This window comes from Protopterus annectens, chromosome 7.part0 (genome assembly GCF_019279795.1).
Source record: "Protopterus annectens isolate FY-2018-M chromosome 7.part0, PAN1.0, whole genome shotgun sequence".
In the NCBI taxonomy this organism is placed as follows: Eukaryota; Metazoa; Chordata; order Ceratodontiformes; family Protopteridae; genus Protopterus; species Protopterus annectens.
In genome coordinates, this window is record NC_056739.1 from 1,151,842,006 (window position 1) to 1,151,864,607 (window position 22,602).

The 22,602-nt window shown below is 39.7% G+C and overlaps 1 protein-coding gene across 3 annotated transcripts in view; it reads right to left on the bottom strand.

Moving 5' to 3' along the window:
* BBS4 (Bardet-Biedl syndrome 4) overlaps positions 1-22,602 on the bottom strand; it is a 1,226,477-nt gene that overhangs the window by 417,453 nt on the left and 786,422 nt on the right. For all 3 annotated transcript variants that reach the window (XM_044077733.1, XM_044077734.1, XM_044077735.1), the window contains exon 12: positions 15,095-15,266. In XM_044077733.1, the coding sequence (XP_043933668.1) occupies positions 15,095-15,266 (172 nt within the window). The remainder of the gene's footprint in view (positions 1-15,094; positions 15,267-22,602) is intronic.

Genomic DNA, 22,602 nt, shown 5'->3' on the forward strand with positions numbered 1-22,602 from the left:
CACACACACACACACACACACACACACACACACACACACACACACACACACACACACACACGACATACCTGTGGAAGCATGGAGGTGTTTAGGTGAAATGGCAGTGGAGTTTTTAACCAGATTGTTTAATGAAATCTTGGAAAGTGAGAGGATACCTGAGGAATGGAGAAAAAGTGTTTTGGTACCGATTTTTAAGAATAAGGGTGATGTGCAGAGCTGTAGTAACTACAGAGGGATAAAATTGATCAGTCACAGCATGAAGTTATGGGAAAGAGTAGTGGAAGCAAGGTTAAGAAGGGACATGATGATTAGTGATCAGCAGTATGGTTTCATGCCAGGAAAGAGCACTACAGATGCGATCTTTGCTCTGAGAGTGTTGATGGAGAAGTACAGAGAATGTCGGAAGGAGTTGCATTGTGTTTTGTAGACTTAGAGAAAGCATATGACAGGGTGCCTAGAGAGGAGTTGTGGTATTGTATGAGGAAGTCAGGAGTGTCAGAGAAGTATGTAAGAGTGGTACAGGATAAGTATGAGGGTAGTGTGACAGCGGTGAGGTCTGCAGTGGGAGTGACAGATGCGTTTAAGGTGGAGGGGGGGTTACATCAAGGATCAGCTCTGAGCCCTTTCTTATTTGCAATGGTGATGGACAGGTTGACAGACGAGATCAGACAGGAGTCCCCGTGGACTATGATGTTTGCAGATGACATTGTGATCTGTAGTGAGAGTAGGGAACATGTGGAGGAGACCCTGGAGAAATGGAGATATGCTCTAGAGAGAAGAGGAATGAAGGTCAGCAGGACTAAGACAGAATATATGTGTGTGAATGAGAGGGAGGATAGAGGAATGGTGAGGATGCAAGGAGTAGAGGTGGCGAAGGTGGATGTGTTTAAATACTTGGGGTCAATAGTTCAGAGTAACGGTGAGTGTGGAAGAGAGGTGAAGAAGAGAGTACAGGCAGGATGGATTGGGTGGAGAAGAGTGGCAGGAGTGATTTGTGACAGACGAGTACCTGTAAGAGTGAAAGGGAAGGTCGACAAGAGGATAGTGAGACCAGCTATGTTATATGGGTTGGAGACAGTGGCATTAACAAAAAGGCAGGAGTTTGAGCTGGATGTGGTAGAATTAAAGATGTTAAGATTTGCACTGGGTATGACGAGGGTGGACAGGATTAGGAATAAGTATATTAGAGGGTCAGCCCAGGTTGGAAGGTTTGGAGACAAAGCCAGAGAGGCACGATTACATTGGTTTGGACATGTGCTGAGGAGGGATGCTGAGTATATTGGGAAAAAGATGCTAAGGATGAAGCTACCAGGTAACAGGAAAAGAGGAAGGCCTAAGATAAGTTTTATGGATGTGGTGATTGAGGACATGCAGGTGTGGTTGGTGTGACAGAGCAAGATGCAGAGGACAGGAAGAAATGGAAACAGGTGATCTGCTGTGGCGACCCCTAATGGGAACAGCTGAAAGAAGATGATGATGATGATATATATATATATATATATATATATATATATATACACATATAAATAAATATACATATAAAGTTAGCCAGATGGAAGCCATATCTATTAAGACTGAAAAATCATAATAATTCAAGGATACATCATCTGCTCCACCAAAAATCTTTGAAGGTGGGGGATGGAAAGGGGGGTTAAAGATAAATGAAAATAGACAACACAGATGGAATGTTATGATAAATAGATAACTTCTTTATCTGATGTTGTCAATCTTCATTTTATCCTTGACAGATGGGACAGAGTCCCCAGCTACCTAAAAACCTTGGGTGGACTCACAGAAGAGTATTCCTGAGCACCATCGAACCAAAAGAAGGTCTTCCCCTAGAGACGAAATACAATTTGTAATGAGTAATAAAGATACAGGGAGAAGCCCAAGTAGTTGCTGCACGTATATCATCCTTTGAGGCTCTAGATTGGAAAACTGTCAAACTGGCTACAGATGTTGTGGAATGTACTTTCATGGGCCTAGGCAAGGATAATTTATTCTTATCATAAATAAAATAAATGCAATCTTTCAGCCATTTAGCCAGAGTTACTTTGGTGACTGGCTTACCCAATTTTGTACTGCAAAAGGAAACAAATAGTTGATTTGATCTTCGAATATCTTTTGTTCTGTGATGACAGAAATGTAGTTGTCTATGAACATCAAGTCAATGTAAGGAATATTCACCTTGTTTGGAAAAATATGGAAAGAAAACTAGTAAATTAATTGAATGATTGATGTTATACTCTGAGACGACCTTGGGTAGAAAGGTGGTTTTTTTGGAAAACCAGATAAGGGGGTTCAGACAACAAGGCATGGATTGCTGAAATTTTTCTGGCTGAGGTAACAGCTACCAAAAACATTGTCTTCCAAGATAAAAACTTCAGATCACAATCTGCAGAGGGCTCAAAGGCAGAATGTATTACGGCCTGTAAAACTATGTTTAAATCCCAAGGAGGTATTGGATCTTTAAAAGGGGGTTTCAATAAAACCGTGCCTCTTAGGAATGATTTACAAACTCTATGAAAGGCTAAAGAACATTCTTCCAAACCATTGTGGAAATTACAAATTGCAGCTAATTGTAATCTGATGGTGGAAGGGGAAGCTCCAGCATGGAAGAGAGAGACTAAAAAGTCTAAAATATGCTCTATTGAAGCAGAAAAGGGATTAATATGTTCTTCATGGGCCCAAATGATAAATCTCTTCCATTTGCTAGAGTACAGTTTACGAGTGGAAGGTTTATGAGATGACAACAAGAATTGGTGTACTGGGGAGGACAAATATTAGAATGCCTGGGAACTAATGGAAGTAAAGGAATCACGCTGTCAGCTTGAGATTCAAAATGTCTGGGTGTACAAGTCCGTCTGGATGGGACAGAAGTTCTGGAACCAGGTCCAGAATCCAGGTTGTTGAATCAGATAAGGCAAAGGAAGGCAACCAAATCTGTTGAGGCCAAAAGGGTGCAATGAGGATTACTGTGCTCTTCAACTGGAGCACTTTCTATAAGGATTTTGGAATTAGAGGTATCGGGGGGAAAGGTATACATGAGACTGGCAGGCCAATTGTGGAGGAGAGTGTCTCTGGGTGACTTCCCCGGAGAGGGAATCAGGAAAAGTAATTGCTGCACTTGTTGTTTAGGAAGAAGCAAACAGATCACAGCAAGGTTGACCCCACTGACGGAAGATCATTTTTGCCACTTTTGGATTGAGAGACCACTCCTGGGGCTGAAGGATACATCTGCTCAGCTTGTCTGTAATTACACTGGAACTCTCCAGAATGTGTGTTGATGTTAGAACATGTTTGGAAGGGACCATCTACTGCCACACTGTGAGGACTTCTTGACAAAAAAAAAACTAAGGCTTTTCTCTGTTGCATACCGCCTTCTCAGAGGTGATCTCTGTCTAACATACAGAGCCATGTCCAACTCAGAACTGTTGAACATGCTCCATCGTAGCAAAACCAAATCCACTCGAGCTACACGCTCTCGGGATATAAACCTCAGCATAACAATGAATAGAACATACTGAAGGGATAGATTCCCTTGGCAAAGACTTCCCTTGCTATGGAACAAGGTCCCATTCTACATAAGACAGAGCCCATCACTATCACTCTTCAAGAGGAACCTTGACGAGTGGATGGGTAACAGAAAGTTCACACCAGAGATCATACCAACAGCTCTACTAGATAGGGGCCAAGGGTACTAGCTGCCAGATCAAGGGCCTAGGGAACTAACCAAAGGGGCGGTGAATACCGCACAATGTGGCTGGGCTAATATATGCCTTCGGGCAGATAGCTCAGTATCTACCTATGAACCTAAGTGGGTAAGACTTGGTTCCTCCCTGCTTGTTGATGTACCAAACTACTGATGTCTTGTCTGAATTGCAACTGTTCCCTGAGAAAGAGACATCTGAAAGACCTGCAACACTAGAAGCACCAGTCTTATCTCCAGGACACTGATATGCAAGTTGGCCTTTAATGGAGCTTGCCCAGAAAATGCCCCCCCCCCCATCTCATCTGGGAGGCATCTGTGGTCACTATGGCAGTGGTGTCTGAAAGAGCAAAGGGGTGACCACAGAGAATTTGTTCGGAATCCATCCACCAAAGAAGATCCCTTTTGCAATAACTGGTGATCAGAATTTGGTCTGACATAGGTTGGTGAAGGATATACAACTGAGAAGCTAGTAGCCATTGCAGAATTTTCATATGAATCCTGGCTAGAGGTACTAGAGTTAGTGATGCTGCCATCAATCTTAGAGTTTGCAAAATTAGTCATACAGGAAACCTCTTTCACTGGATTATATTTTGAACTAGTACCATAATTCTTTGAAGCCTCTCTGGAGGAAGGGACGCTATAGTTGTCTCTGTATTTAGTACAGCCCCTATAAATTCCAAGTTTTGTGTTGGTACCAAATGGGATTTCTCAAGATTTATTGTAATCCCTAGATGGGCACAGACACTGAGAATGTAATCTCTAGCTACAATTAACTGATGCCTGTCAAAGTGGTTATGAGCTAGTCGTCCAAGTATGGAAACACCCGGAATCCTTGCAGTCTCAAGTGAGCTGCTACTACTGTCATGCATTTGTTGAACACCCTGGGGTCTGTGGTGAGACCAAAGGGAAGTACTCTGAATTGGTAATGACTGGCTCCCAGCCGGAAGCAGAGGACTTTCCTGGAGTGCTTGTCCATTTTTATGTGCTAAACGCATCCTGGAAATCTACAGAGTACATCTAGTTGTCTTTCTTCAGAAAGGGAAGACTTGACTGTACCGTGACCATCTGGGACTTTGCTTGCCAAACTGATTTGTTCAGCATGCTGAGATCCAAAATCAGTCTCCAGTCCCCTGTCTTTTTTGGAACTAACAAGAATCTTGAGTAGGTTCTGGATTCTTTCTGGTCTGGCAGGACTTGTTGGATGACTCTTTTGTCCAGCAGTTTTTGAATTTCTTGCACTGCTTAATCCCTCTGACTGGGTGGAACACTGGGTATTTTCTTGTGTACAGGGGGAGGATGAGAAAAAGGGAATTATATAGGCATTGAATATGACCCATTGCACCCAGGAATCTGCTGTTATCTTTAGCCAGGCATTTGGGTGCAAGGACAAGTGTCCCCCGACTACCTCCAGAGAAAAACAATCGGGCCTCCATTCAGGAGCACTGAAAGGGCTTCCCTGCAATAAATTTGTGAAACCCTAGTTTTGCGGACCACCTCTGCTGCAAGGGTGGTATCTCCCATTGTGGTTTCCCCTCTGCTTCAGGGAACTCCTTCCACATGTGTCTTGGAAAGGCCCTTGGAATATTTTGAAACACAGCTTCCCACCATTCCTCTGGTTCCTACAAAAGGACCTTGGGGGGGGGGGGGCGGTGGAAAAGCATATGCCCACAGAAGAAAGGGTCTTACCATCTTTCTCACTTCTGGATAAAGTCTCTTTCATTTTCAGGCCAAACAAGGATGTTCTGTCAAATACAGCATTTGCGAAAGAAGCCTTGAATGGTTCCACAAAGTCACATAAGCTCATCCAGGCATGGCGCCTTATGGGTACGCCTGTACCCAGACTCCAGGATGACTAGCTGGGAAGTTACTTTCTCTTGGCTTCCCTCAGCTAGAGATCCCTCCAGGGTATCTGACAATTCCTTGACCAGATCCTGTTGAAGTCTTGTGAAGTGTTCCAAGAAATTCAAAGACCTTAAAGCGAAGGTCGATGAAGCATAAACCCACTTTCCAAATATGTCTGTAGCCCAAGACTCCCTGTTGGGTGGATGGAGAGATGAACTTTCCTCAGCGAGTTTATTTTTAGTGGCGGCCACTATGACCATGGCCATCCACAGCTAACCCCTTGGCCTAGAACTGTTTGTCCTCTGGGGCAGATAATATTTTATCAGGTCTCTGGGGGTGGGTTTGCTGGTGTCCAGATTCTTCAATGCCTGCTGTGAAATCAACTGAATGAGTTCATCAGTAGCTGGGGTCACTCAAGAGGTAGACAGGTGGGTGCCAACAGCCTGCAGATAAACACATTCCCCCAAGGAAGGTTTTTGGGGCATCCAGCCACCCCTTTGTTTTAAGATTTCTAGGATGTCTCCAAAGGAGACATCTTTAGGAGATAACTGTGGGGCCCTTCCCCCTCATCAAAATCTGCATCCTTTGTGGCTGATTCCTGGGGGGAATCCAGGTGTTTCCTCTTGCACTTCTTTTTCTGAAGGACTTCCTCAGGGGGATAATCTGGGGAGGTGTCAGAAGATGAGAGAACCCGAGACTTCAGGACCCACTGTCCTATTGGAGAGAGAGGAGGAAAAACAGGGCTAGAGGGGGTATCTCTTCTGAGAGGGGAAAGTACTGACTAAGTCATTGTAAGTGAAAGGGCCCTCGCCATTGCCTCGAAGGCCGGCCACCCTGAAGATGGAAGGGAGCCCGGAACTGAGAGACTGTCTTGGGACTGGGGTCACTCCTCGCTCCGAAGACTCGACCCTCGAGACAGAAGCCAGAGCTGAACTAACTCAAGCCAAAGTCCTGAGGAAAAGGGACAGCTCTGAAAAACCTAAAGTCAAATCTTGCCCCTGTAACCAACAGGGTAGCTATGACTCTGAGAGATCACCGGTTATGAAGCCACTGAAGAGCTCAGGGGAATTACCAGTTCCAAAGATGTGAGAACTGCAGGAACTGGTACAGTTGGTGCTGGGAGATCTGGAACAGATGGTTCTAAGATTTCAGAGGAGATTAGAGGAGGACTAGTTAATATTGTAAAGAAAGGTTTGGTTCCAAGACCTGAAGGGGTCAGAACCAAAAAGGGGCCAGAAAGCCCTCTAGCATGTGAAATCTTATTCAACAACCTCTCCACATCGAGTTCAGAAAGATTTTTGGTGGAGCAGATAGATGAAGTTGAAGGAGACTTAGGCCTCTGCAGAAAAACTTCTGGAAGCTCTCCAGTGAAAGGGTCAATTGAAGGTGAATAAGTCATTCTAGGAAAAATGTCTTTTGTCATGGTAAGCAAAGCAGAATTTCTTTCCTGCACCCAGGCCTTCAAAGTCAAAAGGCTTGAGACAGCAATCAGTGCTGGAGTAGTTGTCAAAACTGGTGGTTTAGAGGCATAGGCCTCCGGTTCCGAAGATAATTTCAGAACTGAGGGTTTTAATTTCTTGTGCTTTGGAATCAATGGAGAGGTCAGAACTGAGAGACTCCTCTTCTTTCCTCTGTCCACTGAAGATGAGGGCGAAGGGGAGGAAACATCAGTTTTTGCTTTGTCCACAGCAGATAAGGCTTCACTGAAGGCTGAGGTAATCAAGCCTTTCAAAATACATTTGTTGCATCTTTCAACAAGGGCTCAATGACTGAACCCATGTTATATGCTACACTCTTCCTGCATATGTACTGAACCCAAGCAGTATACACAAAGAAAATGGAAGTCTGATGATGGACTTTTGTGGTTGCACTTTTGGCATTTCTTAAAGCCAGAAGGGGCTTTACCCTTCTCAGCCATGTCAACAAGAAAAAATCAGGCTGGAAGACAGCCACTCACACTCGCACTCACACAGAAAGTTTATGATACCAGGAAAGTGAAAGCAAGTTTTTTCTTTTTTTTCTTTAACAGAAGGAAAGTGAAAAAGGGGATAAAAACTATCAGTGATAATTGAAAAAGTACACTAACGTGTATGAAAGAAAGAAAGATTAAGAGAGAGGGAGGGGAAACTATCAACAATGATAGTTAAGAAAAATACACTAGTGCATAAAGGGAAAGAATATCAACAATGATATTCAAAGTTCCACTGCATGTAAAAAAAAACTATTACAGTATAGGACAATTTAAGGAAAAGAGAGAGCAATATAGAAAAATGTCTGAGAAAGAATTTACCTAAACCAACTGAAACTCAACAGCACTAGCAAAACACGACCATTTCGGAGAAGCAGCAAATGAGATCTGAGGTAATTTGAGAGAGGGATTGTGGGTAGAGGTGAAGCTTGAGAGTTTTTGGCAGGCATGAGCTGTAGTAACGGTCGAGTGAGTTTCAATATCAGAACCAAACCCATCTGTCAAGGATGAAATGAAGACTGACAACATCAGATAAGAGTTTAAGAATTACCTTAATGAACAAATTGAGATTTTTTTTTTTTTATCTTTGAATGGTGATGGCCAGGTTAGTACTGCCATACTATGGCATTGCTTAAAAATGCATATTAAAGTCAGAATGAGAAAATGGGTTAGTAATAAAATGAAAGAGTCAGATAAAGAGTTGTTAGAAATACAAGATGAAATACACAAAGCAAGATTTGAACAACAACAAAAAAAAGAAATTAGATAATACAGAAGTCATTAAAAAATTAATGAGAAAATATCAAAAGTTTTAACGCATAAAGTGGAGATAACTTTAGAAAAATAAAACTGCAAAGTTATTCGATGACTTCAAAACATATACATAGATTAGCTAACAGAAGTAAGATGTTAAGTAAAAAGGCACAAATCAATAATATCCGAAATAATCACATTAATAATCTTGCTTCAGATATAGAGGAAATGCTTAATATTTAAAAAAAAAATCCATGAGGATTTTAAAGATAAAAACAATAATCCTAATGATTACGAAACTGACAATTATTTACAGAAACATTTTAGTAATAAACTTAATAGCCAACAAATATATCTGTTGAATAAGCCTATTAACCTGATAGAAGTTAAATAAGCTTTAAAAAATGGAAACATGCAAAGTTTCAGGGTTAGCTGGTTTAAGTATGGCATTATATAGTCTGTTTCCCTTAAATATTTCAGAATTACTGAGGGACATTTTCAGGACAATTCAAAGTGACAAAATGATTCCTCCCTCATGGAAATTTTCTGTTATCTCACCTATACTTAACAAGGAACAGATAAATAAGTTAGTTTTCTCATACAAACCTACTTCATTACTACATGAAGACTGTAAAATATTTACTTCCATTTTTTGCTATAAGAGTAAACTTTAGATATTGAGAGAGCTTTGCACTGGAACTACTCGTTTAAAACTTTAGATGCACTTGCATTTCTAGAACAGTTTACTGCAATATTAGAAAAAAATATACAGAGACTCCAAAGCATATATTAAAATTATATTTTACATTTTTTAAGGATTCCCTTTAAATAAAGGCACAAAACAAGGGTATCCCTTGCCCCCTTTACAATTAATAGAGACTGTCAATCTAAAATACAGCTTTTTGCAGATATTTTACTAATGATAGGATAATTAAATTATTTGATCAAAGAAATACTTGAGGAAATTGAAAAGCTTCAAGAAGTATCGTCGCTGAAATTTAACAACAGCAAAACTGAAACTGTAGTGTTAAATCAATTACTAGATAAAGATAAATATAATTAGGAAAAAAAATATTTAGGAATAAAAATCTATCAAGATCTGAGTAAGATGTTTTATATATAAATATATATGTGTGTGTGTGTGTGTGTGTGTGTGTGTGTGTGTGTGTGTGTGTGTGTGTGTGTGTGTGTGTGTGTGTGTGTGTATGTATACATATTGCATTTAGTAGCTTTAATACCTGACAAAAAAAACTTTTAAAGAAAATGGAAAAAAAAATATTAACTTCATTTTTATGGTATCCTAAAAAGCTGATATCTTTGTATAGAAATCATATAAGATGTTGGGAGTATGGTGGTATTAGCTTCCTAGATGTAGAATCTTACTTTATTGCCACACGTTTTAATACTCTTGATAGACTCAGCTTAACTTAACTTACACTAGTCAGTGGAAAACTAACCAGGAGCAGACTATACTAAATTCTTATATGTTTATTAAAGATGATAATTTAGAAATATGTAAATCCTTTCTTCTGGTTAACAAAATTTACCTTAGAAGTAAATTCATTCAATCTTTAGACTCTACATATATGAAATCAATTCTTAAAACAGTTAAGAAATATGCTTTTAAAACTCCATCAAAATCAAAATTGAGATTTTTGTGGTTTCTCATTGTACATAACTCTACATTTAAAGAAACCCAGAACAATGTTAAAATGAATTTACTAAAAAGGAATGCATCAGTATTATGGTCTGATTACTTTGAAAGGGAAAAGCTAAGCCCTCACAATATTTAATGAAAGAATATAAATTGGATGACTCTGCTAATCAGTTAATACTATCCATCAGTAGGAAATAAATACATTTTTGGATAATATGTGTGAAGAGGAACAAAAACTATTTCCCCATTATATGAGTATATGGATGCTATTATTGAAGGTAGATTGGCATACAAAGGACGGTTGTCCAAGTTATACAAGTTAATTGTAAATAATAATAATTTTGATGTCAAATTCTGGAACCTTTCAGATAGTAGTGGACTGAGTGACTCAACAGATGGTAAGAGTAAAAAAAAAACTTTGTTACTTAAGTCAGTTAGTCAAACTCCTTCATGTTTATACTGGAAAGTCTTTATGTGGAAATATATAATTAGAATGTTTGTTACTCCCTATAACAACTCCAAGTTTAGTAAAATGGCTTCTTCAGTTTGTTGGAGATGTGCTAAAGATGCAAAAGCTGATTGAATACATATGTTTATGGATTTTTAAAAGTCAAATGTATATTGGAAAGAGACTAAGGGATTGTGGTCTGATAACTGTTCTTTAACTAGATAAGTAAGACTAATAATTGTTCTATACCCTGTATCTGTAAAAGCCAAAGAAAAAAATGTTTTGGGTCCTCTTGGCAGTTGCTGGAAAAGTTATTACTCAGTTTTTAAATTTAACAGCAATACTATGTAAAACTGAAAAAAAAGTGATCAGAATAAGATCTAAAACCATACTAAGACTTTTAGTGGTTGGGATAACCTTGAAATGTTGCTATTGAAATATCAATATTCTTACGGTATTAATTGTATAAGATTATTTTGTTGATTCAATGTGTTCCTATCATTGTATAACAACATGTGATACTGAATTTCTTCCCTTCTGTGTATATATTGTAAACATGTTAATAAAAAAAATTCTTTAAAAAAGTATATGTGGAATTGTTGTCCCTGAGAAAACTTATCTGCCCAGCAATGGAAAGTGTTAGCAGACTGTCAATTCTCAAAAGTGGTAGTGTTTAGTAACAAGAAAGCTCTGTAGGCTTCACTCCAAACTTGCTTTTTTAGTCACCTCAGCTCAAACGCAGTAATAGTTTGGGCAGGTGGAAGGTGCCCTGAAGCTTTGGAAGATGGTTGGTTGTTATATTCTTAAAAGAATATAACCTTTATAGCTATGGCTAAAACATCAATGATCCAAATGATGAGAATCATAACTTTCCTTTCTTCCACTATTCTTGTATACCTCTATTATCAGACATAAAACACAGATAGCCTTACTTCTTTTTTCAGGTTTGTTTATTCTTTTAAATTATGAAGTTTGTTCATGAAAGTGCTTATCGAAAGGGTGAAGCTAAATTGCTAGACTCTACAGCCACCACAGAAGACAGTTTAATACTTTCAGCTAACCTGTCACTTAAGCTGTAATCACTGACACTGGTTGAAACATAGTAACTGGGTGATTAACAAAGAAATGGCAAGCCAGAGAAGTAGAAGTAGGAAAAAGTAGCAGAAGATCTCTTAGTTTTAGTATGGTACAGGATGAAGCTCATGGTCCAGCAGTAGCAGGATATGAGTCAAATGGCTCAATGAGGTCCTGATAAGCAATATAACTTAAGGAGATATTTGCAGTTCTTAAGTGTAGCCTTGTTAAGTTCTTTACAAAGGGGATACCTATGAATGTAGGTATGCCTTTTGGCTGCAAGATTTTTTTCTGTCCGCAAGAGTATTGGTGGTTACAGTCCTGAGAAGTTTTGAAGAAGAGGGAAGAGCCGAGGCCCAAGAATAACAGAAACAAAAATTGACAGGAAAATAAAACTAGATGTTCTCTGAAATATAAGTCAGTAGACAAACACAAGCAATAACAGCATTTTTTTACTCAACAGATGATTTTCATTCATGTTGCCACAACCACCTGAACTGAAGCATGACAAAGAAGATTTGGAGAAATATGGGTGTCAGAGTGCATGATGGGAAAGAAGGAAGGAACTATTCAGCATGGCTAAGATTTATTTATTTAACATTTGTTGACTGGGAAAGTCTGACTAGGTACCACAGATCCTGTTTTCAGCGGAGGCCCGGGGAGAAATGCTCCAGCAGCATGTCTTTAGAATGTGGGAGGAAACCGGAGTACGCAGAGGAAACCCACGCGAATGCAGGGAGAACATGCAAACTCCACACAGAAGGCACCCCAGCCGAGAATCGAACCAGAGAACCTCTTACTGTGAGGCGACAGCATTAACTGCTGCACCACTGCGCCGCCCCATCTGCTCCCATTTATCTGCTTGACACTAATAATGCCTATAACATTACTCCTGCCATAGAGTATGTGCTTCTGTCTATCACATCTGGAGTTCAACTGAGTGCTCTGTGCTGTAAAACATAGCATATTTTTTTTTTGTAACAGGAAACTAAGTAAGGACAGTACCAACAAAGACAATAAACACACACACAAACACACACACACACACACACACACACACACACACACACACAGTGCCCCCCCCCAAAGCCCAAGAACACAGCAGCCTAAACTGGATTGCTCTTAGAAAGTCTGTATACCCATGTTAATGGCTGCATAGAAGATGCTGTACCTATCAGAAATAACCACAGAATTAACCCCAGAAACAAACCACCTTAGTGGCATCCCAAATTAAACAGGATATATATAACAAAAGGAAAAAATGATGACAAAAATCATGGAGGGAAATTCTCAAACAGATAAAAACTCTCTCAAACTACAAAGGCTACAAAGATAGATAAGAAAAGTCACCACCATGTCAGATTCCAAGAGAAATGAATGTTTATTAAAACTCAGTTCCCAACAAAACTTAACGCTTTCACCGGTTTCATACAAGCATCATCAGAGTAATTGTTCTTGGCATTAAGTCTACTTAATATGGTAAGAAGACACCAATCAGAACTAAGTAATTAAAATCAATCACTTTTAAAGAAATATTGCACAGGCTGCCTACCATCAGACTTATAAGACTTAAACATGTATACAAAAACTAATACTGTCACATCATTAAAATACTCACAATACATAAAAAGACCAAAAGATAATAAAATAATAAAAAATAATAACAATACATATAAAAACTGTGTCAGATACATGTTGCCTTTAATTTCAATACACTGGCCATGAAACAGTTATCATTAATTCTGGAGCATTTCTCCCCGGGCCTCCGCTGAAAACAGGCTCTGTGGAACCTAGTCGGACTTTCCCGGTCAAAAAATGTTAAATAAAAAAATAAATAAAAATAATGCCTGGAGATACTGTGGCATTTAGTCTCAATTTCCATAGTGTCTCCCTAACCTAAAGTGTAGTTTTCTCATCACCCCCCCCCCCCCGTCATTGTGTTTAACCCTATAAATAACAAAGAAGAAATAAGGGAGGATCTTCAACAGATCCTGGAAACTACACACCTATTAGTCTGACTAGTCTTATTTGCAAATCCATGGAAATCATCAACAAGGACAAATGAGACCTCCAGCCAATGGATCCTTCCTAGTTTGGCTTTGTCAAAGCAAGGTAATGCTTACTAAACCTGTCTGGATGAGGGGAAAATGGTGCATACTGTCTAACTAGATCTGGCTAAAGCATTTGATGCAATACCCCACTCGGCATTGTCAGACAACTTATGGAACTAGGTATAAACCAATTTAAAACACACTAGATAGCTAACTGGCTTACTGCTAACAGCCAGGAGGTTAGAATCAGTGAGGCCTCCTCCATAAAGAGGCTAGTCAGTAGTGGACTCCCCCAGGGCTCAGATGTCAAAGCCAATGTCAAAGGCCTCTGGCTAACCCAGTTCACAGATTATTACAAACTAAGAGCACTCAGTGAATCTCCCTAGATGAGAACACCCTTCAGGAAGGTCTCACACAGACAAATGTTGGTACTAAAGCCATGACTTAAAACTCAATACCAAGAAATACATTACAATACCTTTTGGGAAGCTGGCCATCCCAGGTAACTATGTCATCAGTAAGACACCTTTAAAAGTTGATTCACTAGTCAGGGATCTGGGAAACTCATGTGATAGCAACCTAGCCTTCAACCAACATGCATCCATGGTTGTAAGAAAATCCTTCAATGTTGCTTAATTTATAAGCAAGGACATGGTATCTAGGTCCAGAGAGGCCATCATACCACTGTGTTCAGTCCTAATCAGACCCATCATAGAGAATATGCACCTGACCGGAGACATGCACCAAAAGGAACATCCACAAAGGTGCCTTATAAAAAAGGATACAGGGAGTAAACACAATATGCTATGCTGATAGCCTCAAGTCCCTGTCTCTTTACTCAGTATCATAGAGACTTCTGAGAAGTGATCTTTGCCTGGCATATAAGGCATCCTGGAACCCTGTTATGATGAACCTTTTGCACATCTGCAAAACAAACAGCAACAGAATTACTAGATTAAAATACCTAAATGTTGCTTGCGACATAAATAGAACATGTTGGAGAGACAGATACATTTCTCAGAGAATTCCCATTCCCTATAACAGGCTCCCCATCCATGTGAAGCAGAGTTCCTCCATATCCCTATTTAAGCACAACCTGGACCAGTGGATGGGTCATCGGAAACTCAACCCTGGTCTGCTGCCTATGTCTTTGATAAACAGAGGCAGTAAGTAAATCAGCCCCCTATACAGATCAAATGTGTGAGTCACATTTAGGTTGTATGGTTAGGCTTATATGGTCCTAACTGGTTGTCAACTTAGTACACATAAAAAACTATGAACTTATGTATTATAGAACCATCCCTTTAGTTAATATAGCCTAGACTTATCTAAAGCCATCAGCACAGTTTTCAGCAAACAGTTTTCTTTCCTCACTCAAGGGAAGCAAAGCAATGAATGAGGGTGAAGACTGAAAAGGTCACTTTCTTCTGTAAATGGCAAGTACAAAGCAAAATTATCAATGTCCTGTACATGTACAAATTCCATTCAATTAAAAGGCACAGTAAATGCTGACAAAATCAAGACTTCAGCATAAATGTTCACATCACCAATGCACAATGCAGTCCTTTCACACCTTAGTCATACTAACCTGCAAGTAACATGTAGAGTTCACCCATACGGGGCTGCAAATTGATGGCAGCACTTAGGAAGTGAAAAGCTGAAGCATACTGCTGCATCGTCAGATGAACCAGGCCAAGATTATAAAGAATCTTCCAGTCAAATGGGGATAAGTAATTGGCTCTCTTTAAGCAGCTAATGGCCTGGGAAATGTGCAAAAAATTCATAGTCAAAAAACATTTTACCGATAAATTTTCATACTTAACAAATGTCAGGGAATTCTGTATACTGCAAATTACAGAGGCACAACAGTTATAACATTCCTTTATGAAGATTTCATTTACTCCAAAAAGTTAACACAGTATGCAGAAGTTTTTATGCAAGGAGTTCACTGCAATTATTGATCCTTGGGGATTATCAGCTAAAAAAGAATCAATAAACTAAATTACTACAATCATCAACTCTGGCATCAGATTTCAATTAGTTCCTTTTGGTGCCACCCCCTGACCTCAAAATGGTATCAACAAAGATAATGAAAGAGTAGTACCATAAATTATTTCTCAGCTTTTTCCTGACCTAGTTAACTCCAAGAAACAACTGATCCTAAAACCTAACCCCATCAATGGAATGTGATAAAGAATGATAAAATGTCCCACCAAAGAGTATAAAACCCCAAAAAGGAAAAAAAATGCATCTTTTAATATTTAGGTATCAGAAGAGGTGGCAGTTTGCAGTCAAGAAATAAAACATTTAAATGGCAGCATTTTATTAGAAGTTTCAAAAAATAAAGCTATGTGCTACCAAAACACTCAGACTGGTCAGTGGAAACACAAAAAACACATTTCTCTGGTATTCAAAGAAAGTCAAAAGAAACTTGCAGGTGGACAGAGGTTATTTACAGCCTGACACTACAGGGAAGGAAGATGAAGACCTTTGAGACAGAATTAATGTACCTGGAGGAGGAACTATACCAGCATTATTAATTTCTTCCTGAAAATCAGTGGAAAGGGTGGAAAACCATAAAGAAATATTCCTGACCACAGGAATAAAAAAAAAAAAAAAAACACAAAAAAAAAACATGTTTTTAAGGCCTACTTGCAAGGAGCTGGGTTAGTTGTCTAAGTTGAAAGCAGGCAAACAGATCTATTTTAGATGGTCCCCATCAACTGGATCAAAATCATAGTCGAGCCGCTAATTCATTTTCCATTTGTGTGGGTCTTTAATAATCTGTCTTTCACGGGATTATAAAGCATGTTCAATTACTTTTTCTATGTTTCATATAGAATTGTCCCTGTGGTTGATTTGTATTTTTTTTTAAACTTTTTTCTTGTTTAGTGTCCTAGGTTAGGGTAAGTTACGAATATTGGATTTAAGTTTAGACCTATATTTATTGGAGGGTTAGTTTCCTTTCAAAAATTCTTTTGTATGTGCATTTTGGCACCATTTCTTAAAGTATTTAAAGTGGTTCTTTTATGATTGCTGTTATTCTGAAGAAGTCTTGATTGAAGCGGGACAAAAGTGCTTAATTATATGTCTGTGGTTTAATAAAATTATTTTTGCGATGTATTTAGCGTGTTTCCTTTGCATTTGTTGTGCATTCACCATATACCACTATTTTCTTTTTGTTTCTTAGTTGCTCAGTGGTGGTTATTTCCCTTTTGTTTTTGATCTCCTAGACAGGACATCATGTTCCCACTAAAATAAATTATTCATTCTGGACAGTTTCAGCAAAAGAAAATTCTACAACAGAAGAAACTGAAGAATCACTCTACTCAGATTCAAAGTCGGGGATACTTGAAGAAAACATAGAAGAAGCCCTGTCCATATCCTTATCAGACTCATCTGATAAAGGATTCTTAGGTATTGTGGAAGTATGTTTCTTAGCCAATTTTCCCTGCTGTTTTACTAGAGACAAACCTGCAGTAAATCTTTAGACAAAGTAATTAATCTTTATCTACAGAACTACTGTTTTCAGAAGAATTATGTCTATTTTTTTGCTTCTTTTTCCTAGCGACATCCCTAGACAGAAACTGACTTAAGGATGGCACTTCATCCAGGGAAATAAGTATCTTATCACTACCATTCTGGGAAGAAGTTCCTAGTGAAACTGCCATGACCAAAAAAGCGATTCTCTCATGTGCAGAATGGACACTGGAACAACAGCAGAGGATGTGGATAACCAGTCCATGGTGATGCTAGGGACTACAACTGAGGGTTCTGGGGAAGCCAGTGAGTGGTCTAAGGAACAAGTAATGGCCATTAAAGAGTCAACCACCAGTGGCTGAGGAACTCATTCATGCCCACAATGTCAGACTGGATTCCCTAGTAGTTTTCTTTTTCTTAGGAACAGCAGGAAGAGGAAATTGAATGACCAGAAAGTGTTTCCATGTTCCTGCCAGTGATGAACATAAACAGTAAACAGAGTAGACCAAACAGTTACGGCACAAATTTCATCCAAAAGCACTGACAGAGAAAGCTGCAGAAGCTGAAACCACTCTGGCTGAATGAGCTTTTGGTCTGTGAGGAAAAGAGTGGCCTTTTTTGTATACAAAAGTAATACAGTCAGAGAGCCATCTGATAATGTGACTTTTGTTTCACCCATTCCCAATTTGTCTTTTGAAACTGAAACAAAATGTTGATCTGTTTTCCTAAAACCTTTGGTATGATATAAGGAGAACTTCAATTAGCAGTAAACATCCAGCAAATGCAAAGTACATTCTCTTCTAATAGAAAAGTTTGGAAAGAAGACTGGCAAGTTAATGTACTCATTAAGGGCAGTTTCTAAGGCCACCTTGAGAGGAAAATTTGTATTTGTTCCCAGAGACACATTGTCTTTATGAAACATCCAACAAAGGGTTTTGCAAGATAATGACTACAACTCAGAAATTCTCCTAGCCAACATAATGGCTACCAGGAAAATAGTCTTCCAGGGTAGAAATGCTAGTTTTGTTGAAGCTGCTGGTTCAAAAGGTGGTCTAGTTAGGGCTTGAAGCAACAACATAATGTTGAAACGAGAAACTGAATCCATCAGAGGGGGTCTTGAAAAAGAATGTTCTCCACAAAAAGGCTTTAGAAAGTTTCAAAAAAGCAAAATAATTCTGATTTTCTCCTACACAAAAGCTACATATGGCAGCCAGCTGTACCTTAATGGTAGAAAAAAAGAAGTTATGTACTCACCATAATGTCCCATCTGTGTTGTCCATTTTCATTCTTCCTCAGCTAATGGGTTTGGATCTGACCCTTAGATCAGACTCAGTTGTTACACTAGCTTGTGGCCATGATCTCCTTCCCTACCAATAATACACCACTCGCTAACATTCCTCAGATCTTGTTTGCTGCTGGACAGAAAGCTTAGTATAATAAGCCATAGCTGGAGCTCAACACAAAGGACAGACATGTCCTTGAAGCCTCTCATTCCTCCAGAAGTCAGTCATTAAAAAGGATGGTGGGGTTGATGGGTGGGGAGTTGAGGAAGAATGAAAATGGACAACACAGATGGAACCTTATGGTGAAGACATAACTTCTTTATCTGATATTGTCCATTTTCATTCATTCCTCAACTAATGGGACAGAACCCCCAGCTACCAAAAATCCTGGTTGGACTCTATGGAAGGATATTCCTGAGTATGGCTGAGCCAAAGGATGCTCTTCCCTTTGAGACCAGATCTACTTTGTAATGAGTGATAAAAGTATGAGGATTTGACCAAGTTGCAGCAGCACATATATCATCCATAGAAGCTTTAGACTGGAACACAGAAGTTGTTGCCATAGATCTGGTTGAATAAGCTTTAAAAGGTTTTGGTAAGGAGAGATTCAAATTGTTATAGACAAATAAAATACAATCAGTCAACCATCTAACTAGAGTTACCTTTGTAACTGATTCACCCAATTTAGTATGTGCAAAGGAAACAAACAGCTAGACTATCTTTCTAATTTTTGTTCTGTGTACGTAAAAACATAATTGTCTATGGACATTCAATCAGTACAACATATATTCACCTTTACTTGCTAATTTAGGAAAGAATACTGGCAAGTTAATGGATTGGTTGATGCTGGATTCTGACACCACCTTAGGAAGGAAGGAAGCACTGGTATGTAACATGACCCTATCCATATGAAAAATCAAATATGGAGGCTTATAAGTTATAGTTTTCCAGGTCAGGAATTTAAAATCACATTTAGCTGCCAGTTCAAAGGGAGAATGAATTAAGGCTTGCAGTACCAAATTTAAATCCTGTAGTGGAGTGGGGTCTTTATAAGGTGGTCTTAGCAAGAGACTGCCTCTCAAAAAGGCTTTGCACAGCTTAGAAGAAGCCAATGAAGCATTTTGAAATTCAACATGAAAGTTAGAGACTGCTGCTATTTGGACTTTTATAGATGATGAGGTAGCTCCTCCATTAAATAGACTCGCCAAAAATTCTCTAACCGACTGAACTGGAGCTGAGAAGGGGTTGATTTGATTTTGCTCTGCCAAACAAATTAACCTTTTCTATTTACTCCTGTAGAGTAGAAGGTTAATAAAAGTACAGAGCAGACAGGAGAAGAAGCATTGGTGGCCTGGCTGTTAAAGGAATTGGAGAAATCACATTGTTAGTGTGAGGCTTGAGATATCTGGGTGAACCATGCTATCAGGTGGTACAGAATGTCTGGAGTTGGATCCAGAATCCAAAGTGGATACTGTAGACAAGGCCAAAGGATGGGAAACCAAATCTGTCATGGCCAGTAAGGCACAATGAGGATGGCTCTGCTTTTCAACTGGGCTGCTTTCTACAGGAATTTGGGAATTGGGCAGGGTTGGAGGGTAAGCATACAGAAGACTGGGGGACCTAATCGTGGAGTAGAGCACCCTCTGTGATTCCCTGGTGAGAGGATTAGGGCAAAAAAGCTGCTGTACTTGTTTAGGAAGAGGCAAAAAGATTGCAGCAAGGCTGGCCTACTGACTGAAAATCATATCCATCCCCTTATTGTTGAGAGGCCATTCATAAGGTAGTAAGATAGACCTGCTCAGTATGTCTGCTATCACGTTGGACTTCCCCAGAATATGCATTGCTATTAGAAAGCTGTTGGAAGATATCACCCATTGCCACACTCTGAGGGCTTCTTGACACAGGTGATAAGATCTGGTTCCTCCTTGTTCATTGATGTACTAAACTATTGGCATGTTGCCTGTCTGGACTGCAATATTTCTGAGAGGGAGAGAGTTTTGGAATGCCTGCAACACCAAAAGCACCGCTCTCATCTCCAGAACACTGATATGCAAGTTGGCCTCTTCGAGGGACCAAGTGCCTTGATCTGTTTTCTGCCCCCCACCCAACCTGGAACGGCTCCAAGGTCACTACAGCCTTAGGCGGAGGAAGGATGAAAGGACAGCCTTGTAATGCATGTTGAGACTCCATCTACCAGCAAAGGTATTTTTTGCATACCTGAGTTATTCTTATCTTCATCGACATGGGTTGAGAAAGCATTAACCATTGTATTGCTAGCATCCATTATAGAATTCTCATGTGGGATCTTGCTAAAGGAACTAATTTTCCCCTGACATTGATGCCAAGGCTTGCAGAATCAATTGGGCTGAAATTCTGGTACTGCAAATTATTTTCCTGACCTGCATCCTTATTGTTTATACTCCTGAAAGAGGAAGAGAAGCTACCAAACCTACCATAGATATCATTTTGAACACAGCACCTATGAATTCTAATGTTTGGGTCAGTTGTGAGACTTGTCGTAATTATGGTTATGCCGATTTGTAACCATGTCTGTAGGGGTGTATATCACAATGTCGAACAAACATAAGTTCGAATGTTGTAATATCAAACTCTAAACTCCGAAACCCAATAATAACGAAAACATAGAACAGCAATTTTTCTCCCATGGAAAAATAAAATGAAACCCTAAACTTAAACTAAAGTGGGGGGCTTTGTCTCCACACCCTCCAATGTGGGGGGCTGTGCCCCCACTCCCCCTACTTAAATATACCAACTCCGAGATCACACAACAGTGGAGGAAATAGCAAAGCACTGAAAACAGCCCACCAATTTTTTTCTCTGGGAAAAAAATTGATGTGCCGTGGCTTTGCGATTTTTGGAGTTCGGACTTTAGAGTTCGATATTACAACATTCAAACCTATACAAGCCTGATGTTGTAATATAGACCCTGTCTGTAGCACCTGATCATATGCTTTTATCAGTCCATGCCTGGTCTGGGCAGTAAGAAGCCAGTTGTCTAGATATGGAAACATTCAGAATCCCTACAGTGTCAGGTGAGCTGCTACTATTGCCATACATTTGGTGAACATCCTGGGGGCTGTGGTGAGGCCAAAGGGCAGTACTCTGAACTGATAGTGACTGGCTCCCAGCCAGAAGCTTAAGTACCTTCTGGATTGTCTGCTCATTTTTATGTGATAGTACACATCTTGAGGGTCTATCAAGCACATCTAGTCATCCTTGCTCAGAAAGGGCAGAATAGACTGAACAGTGACCATCCGGAACTTTGTGTGTTGAACTGACTTGTTCAGTATTCTGAGATCAAAAATTGGTCTCTAGTCCTCTATTTTTTTGGCATTAAAAAGAAAATTGAGTATGTTCTGGATTCTATTTGGTCTGGTGGGACCTCTTGGATGACTCTTTTTCTTAGCAGCTTTTGAATTTCTAGTGCTGCTGCTTTCCTCTGATTGGGTGGAACATTAAGAAATGTTCTTACAAATGGATGCGGTAGGGAAAAAGGAATTATACAACCTCTGAAAATAATCCTCTGCACCCAAATGTCTTTTGTTATATGTAGCCAGGCTGTCTGATGCAAGGATGAGCGACGCCCAACTGCCTCCTTTCAGGAGCGATGAAAAGGTCTGTCGGAAAAAGAATTCCTGGACCCCTGGTTTTACAGGCCTCCTCTGTCATGGGGGTATTGCTATCCATTGCAGCTCCACTCTCTGCCTCTGGGGGAACTATCTCCATGTGTGCCCTGGAAAGGACCCTAGGATTTTTTGAATCACATTTTTCGACCTCCCTGTTGATTCATGAAGAAGGTCTTTTGAGAGGGTTGAAAAATCTGTGCCCACTGCAGAGAGGGTATTTCCATCTTGCTCACACCTGGAAAGTGCGTCCTTCACTGTGGAACCAAACAAAGAAGTGCTGTCAAAGGCACCATTGATGAACAAGGACTTGAAGGGTTCTGCAAAATCACACAGGTGCATCCAGGCATGTCTCCTGATGGAAATACCTGAACCCACTGCCCTTGAGGCACCTTCTGCAGCGTGTGAGATTAGACACATGAATGAATTAGATATAGTTTGTCGGGTAGCCAACTGAGAGGCCATTGAAGACTGAGCCTCAGCAGTGTTGATTCCAGAAAGAGATTTTGATAGCACTTAAATCAAGTCTCTTTGAAGTCTCATAAAATGTGCCAGACAGTTCAGCGATCTGAATGCAAAGGTCACTGAGTAATAAACACACTTCCTAAATCTGTCAATCACCCTAGACTCTCTGTTAGGAGGATGAACAGTGGAACTCTGTTCAGCAAGTTCCTTTTTTGCAGCTAATG